At 38.5% G+C, this 7,993-nt stretch overlaps 2 protein-coding genes across 3 annotated transcripts; one reads left to right on the plus strand and one right to left on the minus strand.

Annotated features, from left to right (window-relative positions):
• The first annotated feature begins 67 nt into the window (after window positions 1-67).
• On the plus strand, window positions 68-3,176 carry c9h9orf78 (chromosome 9 C9orf78 homolog). The gene is made up of 9 exons (XM_053324767.1): window positions 68-212; window positions 352-411; window positions 1,101-1,152; window positions 1,260-1,330; window positions 1,455-1,535; window positions 1,688-1,885; window positions 2,045-2,181; window positions 2,285-2,389; window positions 2,543-3,176. Exons 1-9 carry the CDS (start codon window positions 136-138, stop codon window positions 2,638-2,640), a joined length of 879 nt encoding a protein of 292 aa, XP_053180742.1. The 5' UTR covers window positions 68-135; the 3' UTR covers window positions 2,641-3,176.
• A 930-nt stretch (window positions 3,177-4,106) lies between these two features.
• On the minus strand, window positions 4,107-6,952 carry med22 (mediator complex subunit 22). Of its 2 annotated transcripts, none has more exons than XM_053324769.1 (4): window positions 6,853-6,952; window positions 6,476-6,635; window positions 5,737-5,817; window positions 4,107-5,487 (listed from the first exon to the last, which is right to left on the minus strand). In XM_053324769.1, the coding sequence occupies exons 2-4, from the start codon at window positions 6,596-6,598 to the stop codon at window positions 5,269-5,271; spliced, it is 423 nt and encodes a 140-aa protein (XP_053180744.1). In that variant the 5' UTR covers window positions 6,599-6,635; window positions 6,853-6,952; the 3' UTR covers window positions 4,107-5,268. The 2 variants fall into 2 exon arrangements, with proteins under 2 accessions (XP_053180744.1, XP_053180745.1); XM_053324770.1 differs by having other exon boundaries at window positions 6,860-6,943.
• Between the last annotated feature and the right edge of the window lie 1,041 nt (window positions 6,953-7,993).

Genomic DNA, 7,993 nt, shown 5'->3' on the forward strand with positions numbered 1-7,993 from the left:
CAAGACCGGAAGTTGTCACGTCGAATTAGCTGAAGTGACGTAGTATTATTGTACGTTAGCTAAAGTTCCCCCGCGACAACGAGACGTCGACTAGCGCAGCTTTTACAGAAGCACAGAAATAAGGTTTCATTAAAAATGCCGAGTGGAAAAAACTTTAGAAGGAGAAAGGACTCCTCAGATGTCGAGGAGGATGAGACAACTGAAGCAGTCAGGTAAAATAGTTTTTGTCATGTTACAGAAGCTAACGTGGCCGACAGCTCTTTGTGTAAAGTGACTTAAGCTTACTTAGCGACTTAATTAACTTATTACGTTCATGTGTATTTGGTTTAATATTTATTTATTGTGTTTTAGATCAAAATTAGAGGAGGCCAAAGAGCTTCAGTCATTGCGGAAACGACAGACTGGAGTCAGGTACGGTAACGTGAATTGAACGACACTATGAGCACATCTTGGTAGTATTCACTTTGGTAAAAGTACCAATACAGCAATGTAAAAATACTTTATTATAATAATACATGCATGCATGAAAAATCCTACTGCAGTAAAAGTAAATAAGTAACGTTATTTGCAGTAGTGCAATGGTTTGGTCCTTCTGACTGATAAATTTGGACTGAAACATTTGATTATTAATACTGAATCATCAGTGCAGCATGTTGCTGGTGGAGCTAGTTTGAACTACTTTATATACAGTAAGCTAGTTTAGTCCAGTGGTTCCCAACCTAGGGGTCCGGCCCCTCCAAATAGTCACCAGATAAAACTATTGGGTTGTGAGATGTAACCCTGACTACACACTGCTTTTTGTAAGACATTCAAAAGTCAAAAGGGTTGGAAAACAATGATTTCATCTTGAATAATGTGTTGTATTTTAAAAGTGTATTATATTCTCCATTGTGTCAAATCTTCATCTGAAAATAACTAAAGATGTCAAATAAATGTAGAAATTACAATATTTCCCTCTGAAATGTAGTGGAGTGGAAGTATGAAATAGTGTCAAATGGAAATACTCAAGCACTGTTCTTAATGCAGTACTTGAGTAAATGTACTTTTTAAAATTTCCACCACTGGATGTAAATCAATGTTCATATTTTGCGTTTTTCCAGTGTGACTGCCTTGTTGGTAGGAGAGAAACTGCCACCAGATGCTGAGATTGATGTAAGTGACATGTTAAAATGTGTAGTTTCTTTGAATAGCCTGCATATTTGTCTAGTTAACTAGTTTTTTTTGTTTATTTCATTGTCGAAAATAAACGTTTCTTTCAGAATGACCCTTTCAAGCTGAAAACCGGAGGGGTTGTAGACATGAAGAAAGTCAAAGATAGGAATAGGGACATGTAAGTAAAACCGACTACTTCAGTGTTTTTTGTATAAAATGATTGTGTATACATTGATATGTTATAATTTTATCTTTTCATGAGACATGATTTGACTTAAGATAACATCTGCTTCTACGTGCAGGACAGAGGAAGAGACTGGGGACCTCAACCTGGGGACCTCCTTTTCAGCTGAAACTAACAGAAGAGATGAGGATGCAGACATGTAAGCATATTTTTTCATTTGTGATACACATTTTAACCCCTAACATTCAGGATACTCTCAAGTTATGATCACTAACAAGCAGCTGCTTACCAAGTGCTTCATATAAATATTCTAAGCTGCATGTTTTGTGTTTTCAAAAATCTATCCTACAGGATGAAATATATTGAGACAGAGCTGAAAAAGAAGAAGGGCCTTGTGGAAGCTGAGGAACAAAAAGTGAAGGTGAAGAATGCAGAGGACCACCTGTATGAGCTGCCCGAGAGCATCCGAGTGAACTCTGCCAAGAAGACAGAGGAGATGTTATCCAATCAGATGCTGAGCGGGATCCCAGAGGTTGACCTTGGCATTGAGTATGTAAAGAAGTCTCTCAGTTATCTGTGTATTTTTTTTCCTCTAAATCTTTAAACTATGTATTTTTATTTATATGCAAGAAAGACCTTTTGACATTGCAGGGACTATCAGACAGAAAGGATTCAACAGTTACTAACAGCCTGTTGTTACTTTCCCAGTGCAAAGATAAAGAACATTATCTGTACAGAGGACGCAAAAGCCAAGCTGCTGGCAGAACAGAGGAACAAGAAGAAAGACAACGGCACATCATTTGTGCCCACCAATATTGCTGTCAACTATGTCCAACACAACCGCTGTGAGTTCTGTCAATGTGGCAGTTTTAATAGAGACAACAGTAGAAGGTGATGATGAGCTATGAGCTGTGAACGGTTGGCTAACTATAAAAAATGTCTCCTCAGTCTATCATGAGGACGTGAATGCACCACAGAGACACCACAGACACAGAGAAGAGCCCAAAGCAAGGCCGCTGCGTGTGGGTGACACAGAGAAACCAGGTCCAGAGGGTAAGCAGTGCATGCACACAATCACGCTCTTCTTATAGTGAATGACAATAGTATTTTTTGTATTCTGTCTGGCAGTTGCCCAGCTCTTTGCAACATATTTTGCAAAAGATAAGTTGCTGTTCAGTCTTTTTACCTTCTCCTGTTACTCCACAGCGCCATCACCACCGAACTACCGTAAACGTCCCAACAATGAAAAGGCTACAGATGACTACCATTATGAGAAGTTCAAGAAGATGAATCGACGATATTGAGGAACTGGGTGTTCTTTTAACTCAAAATGATGTCTTTTTAGACACTGAAGCCTCAAAATTGGCCATAAAGATAATTTGCAGACTGGTTTGCCTAAATAAGTTTAACAGAGTGAACTCCCATGACAGTGTTGTACTTTGTAAATATTGTACATATCGCAATAGTGGTTTTGGATTTGTAGTTAATTTGCTTTGTATTATGTTAAAAGGGAGGATTAAATCATAATTATCTGACCAACAACAAATAAAATCAGTATCTGTTTCGGAACTCAGTTAATAATTTTAACTGAGTGGTGGTCCTGTTTATGGAGAGGAAATCTGAAATCAAAGACAAATGCATTTTCATTTTATTCTACTGTGACTTTTAGTTGTAGAATTCAGTCTTTATTAAAAACATAAAACATTTGTGTTGTTCTTTAATTTGGTCAGTGCATGGTGGAGTAAAAAAAGGAAAGAAAAGCAGAAATAAAACATTACAAATGAACATTTATACAAATGAAATGTAAGATCATACATTCTCATTCAATACTTGAGCCAAAGTCCAGCATGCACACATAAAAATGTACTTTGTATTTTACTTCAGTATTGGATGCACATTTCATTTCAGACTGAGGGGAATGTTATTCTAACAAGTGTTACACCATCACTCTTCTGAATGATTCCTCTTTCTTTAATACAAAGTAGGAGTTCTGCACCTTTCCTGAAATACATCTTCTGGCAAAATAAGTCCTCAAAGCCTGAAAGTTTGAGTTCAGTTATATTTGAGTCAAAGTGTATAATACAAAATTAGTTCAGAGTACATAATGGAAACTAAATTAGCCAAACTGCTCAAGTCCAAACTAAGCACTAGTGTTGTGTGTTCCAGTTTGTGTCCAGTTTCCTCCTCATGGTTTCTCTATGGAGGTGGTCCCATGCCCATTAAGGTGGTGTTGAAGGTTTGTTTCCTGTGAAGGAGGTCCGTCCACGTCCTCTCGCTCCCCCTGGGTAGAGCTGCAGCTGCTGCCCGGGGAGGCCCAGCTCTCTCGCTGCCGGAAGGCCTCACACAGGGGCAGATCAGTGCTCTCCCATTGACTGTAGCTTTGCAGAGCGGAAACCAGTAGGGGGCAAAGAGTCAGTGCAGCACAGAAAGAGGAGCAGATGAGAGCAGCAGGTCAGAATTAAGCACATCCATACACATACAGCAGCACATAAAAGCACACGCGATAGAACGGACAAGCATTGAAGGTTATGCAAAAGCACTTGGACACTGGAATGTGGGTGAAGACATTAAAGTGTCCGTTAATTTTGTACTATTCAGAGGTACGACTGATCAATTGTTTTCAGTAAAGCAAAAAGGTGGAGTTAGTTGCTGATGGAGGAGAAAGCAGAGCAAGTGTAGTGAGGAAAGAAGGCCCACAACCAGCATGCTCCAAACAGGACAGAGACACCTCTCAAAGCTTTCTTACAGAAAAACCAGACAAACCATAACAGTGTTTTCTTTCTAGTTTATTTCTTAAATCATTCTGGGTCTAATGGAACAACTGGTGCACATGTACAACCGCACCATGTGTGATTGACACTGCTTGCATGATTACAGCTCGAGTCACTTGTGGTTTTAGGGACGGAATCAGAAAAAAAAATACCTTACTGCTTTTACAGAAAACATCTGCTTGACAAACTATTAGTAACTTAAGATTTGACCTTTAATAAATAACAGCAAACAGCTGTGTCTGACTTTATAGTCTACCCTCAACATCCACCTATCCTCAATATCTAGCGCATAGGCCATCACCATTATCTTTATGACTTCAATAGAAACAATAATCTTAAATGAATAATGCGTTTATTAAATATATTTTCTGATATAGGCCTTTAACAACCTATCAATTATCATCCGTTAATAAAATGTACATATTATATTAATTTTTTGCACTCTGATTATTACTTCAATTTTAAAATATTGAAATACTTAATTAACTAAGAGCAATAATCTCATGACTTTCATTCCTTTAAATCAATTATCTCACTTATGTACTATCAGCACTTGTTAAAAGCAGGATTAATAAAGTATCTATCTATCTATCTATCTATCTATCTATCTATCTATCTATCTATCTAATCACCATTTAGAAATAAACTTTAATCAACAGCAGTGCTTTCTCTTCTGAATTATAACATGTATCCTTGTCACTAGAAGAACCCTGGCTTTCCAACTATGTCAATAAACTGCACTAAAAGTGCATCCTGACCTTTTGTGGTTCAAGCTGCATATTGATATTCAGCCTCTTAAATGCTTTCTTTCTTTCTACTTTGACCAATTACGACACAAATATATAAAATAGAGCAGGACATCAGTCAAGGCACTTAATTAAAAAACCATGTAACAACACTTAGCCACTTAGTGAGGTGAGCTCCATCGTGTATGGTGCAAATCTACTGGATTTACAGTGAACCCCGGCTATGAATTGTGTTCATGTACAGTTTGGACTGACGGATGAAGATGAAATAAATTCAGCCCTGTCAGGAGTCAGGTTTAGATGCTGGCAGAAGTAAACCTTTCCCTGGGCTCAGTGGTGAATGGTAAGGGTGACACAGTACATGGTGCTGGGCATGGGACAACAGAGGGGCAGTGGGATGGGGGCAAGTATGAGCCTACTTGTACCTGGAGGAGTAATATTCTTCCTCTAGCTCATACAGGTCAATGGCGATCTCGTCGCGGAGTGAGGTGAGCTTCTTGTCACACTCCTCCTGCAGTGAGCGGAGCTGCTGGTTCTGGAGGCTGATGGCGTCGTTCACAGAGGGAAAGTCATTCAGAATCAGGAACTGCTTCAGATCTGAAACCAGCTTCATCAGGGACTCACCGGCACGTACCTGATATGAGCATGCAGAGGAGAAACAGAAATTTGCATGAATGATGCACATCAACAATTTTTTTTTAATTTACAGGAATGGTGCAGCTATAAAACATGTAGTCCAGTAAATCTAAACATAAGGAACTGAAGCAAACTGAAGCAAAAGATACACATTCTATCATACAGTGCTGAACCCAAAAGCAGAAGCGCACATTTAAAACAAAAATCCCTCTAATTGATTGGTTGTTTCGGTTCTTGCAATACTTACAATGTTTGCTGCTCGTACATGCATCTCATAATGGTCTTGCTCTGCTTGAGTTGGTCGAGAAACCTGTGTCTCTTCCTCTATCTGAGGGGAGAAAACAGGGTGATCATGTTACCTGACTAATATATATAGTGGGCAACAAGATAACATGTACATGCAGGGTACAAGAGGGGGAATTAAGGACAGGTTCACAATTGTTCAAATTGGTCTCAAAAGCAGTCAGATGCCCATATGACAAGATCCCATTCAACTGAACTTTCAATGTAAGGGATGGGGGGCAAAATCTACAGTGTGTCTACACACATGCAAACATGCAATTTAAAGTTTATCTAACGCTTATATGAGTCTCCAGTAGTCTGAGTTAGTCATATCAAATGGATATCTGCCACATTTACAGTCTTTTTATAGTCAAATTCCCTCTTTGTATTTCCCTGTTGAACTGTGGTGGAAGTATAGTAACAAAAAGGGACTTTGGCACTAACAAGACTGTAACGTTGAAAGGTGTCTACTTGATTCAACTCATTTGGATGACTGAGGATTCATATTAGCTTCAGATGAACAATTTTTGCACAGGAGAGGGCTTACATTTTAAGAACACTATGAAGGGATCTCTTCTCATGACCTGCATGAAGAGGAGGAATGACAGTAAAAAAAAAACAAAAAAAAACTGTAACTTTAAGACAAACTTGAACAATTGTGAACCCGTCCTTACACATCAGAGACAGGAGAAGTCAGGAGGTACCTTTGCAGTTTTGATGATTTCGGTGAAGTTGTCCAGGATGGACTTGATGTCATCTTTCAGCCTCTTGTTGTAGCTCTGCAGTAAAGTCTCTTTGCTTTGAGGGAGCACTCTCTGGGTAGCCATCGCGCTCAGGAAAAACAACGAAGCTTACCTTATCTGTCTACACACACAATGAAACATTCAGGTGATGAAATGAAAAATAAAAATACTGAGGACAAAATGCAAACAGTGTTACCAGCGAGTACTGTTATTGTTAGCAATCCCAGCTAGCAATGGGCTTACTTTCATGAGAGAAACAGGTGAGAATTACACTACTAGTTTATACTACACTGTACTACTGCATAAGTGCACTTTCCTACACATAATTTATGACTTACTTCTTACTTCATATTTTGTAAACAATGTCGCTATTCCACAAAATCATCCAGTAAATGTACGCAACCACGAGAAAAGCACTACTTTCACTCTTCTTCCTCTGTGAAGTTAAAGGCGGCTAACATCCGGTGTGTGCGGGTATTACTGCCCCCTAGTGACGCATTACTTACCCTACACGGCCAAACCACAGCACATCAGTGTAAAAATACAATTAAAAGGTTTTTTTTCTCGCCATAATCATGCCATTCCTCCTGTTCACCCTGACCATATAGAGTCCCTCCATAATGCACTTATAATGTAAATGATGGGGGACAATACCACAGTCCTCCTGTGCAAAAATCCTTCCGTGCAAACGACTCAAATCAAGCAGATTTGTGAATAGGGGGGCTAAACCTTTACTAGGGGAGTCTAGAGGGAGGATTTTTATTTGTATTTATATTTTTATTTATCATGACTAGTAATAGGGAAAATGTTGGGCTATAAATAATAAAGTATATTATTAGTTACTTTCATTTGAAGGTAATTAGTTTCTTTACAATATCTCTTTCTATACTGCACAATATCCTTATAAATTATGTTATTTATTACACTACTTTTACTTTTTTCCGCAGAAGTACCGTGATGTATTCTAAAATAAAAGCGGGTAATGTAAAACTCACGTTCATTGTAGTTCATCATAAATCCAGTGGAGGGCGATATCTCTATTTGGCCAGAGCCTTATGATGGCGTTGGTCTGAATTGCTAAGTGTGAGAGCTTGTCTCTCCTATTGGTTGGTGTTTTCTGTTATGCGCAAAGCAGCACTCATGCAGTAGTCTAAGCTTTTAATACACTTTCTAAAAACTCTAATAACAGCTGTAGACTATAACGTAACAGCTGCAGCACAAACACTGTTATCATAATGCTTTTTCTTTCATTACCGACATAGAAAAATATAGAACAGAATAGAACAATTATTTCTCGATGTAGAGTTCCCTATTAGGGAAGGTTACTTGACATAGTAACTAATAAAATTGCTGAAATTCTAAATGTAACACAATATATTACTGTGTTACTGTCAATGCTGCATTAGTAGGCCTACCCCCAGGAGCCATCGACTGAGCACCGAAGCTCGTGTCCCCTAAACAACTTTTATTTTATTCTTA

The sequence above is a fragment of the Scomber japonicus genome, chromosome 9, assembly GCF_027409825.1.
Source record: "Scomber japonicus isolate fScoJap1 chromosome 9, fScoJap1.pri, whole genome shotgun sequence".
Taxonomy (NCBI): Eukaryota; Metazoa; Chordata; class Actinopteri; order Scombriformes; family Scombridae; genus Scomber; species Scomber japonicus.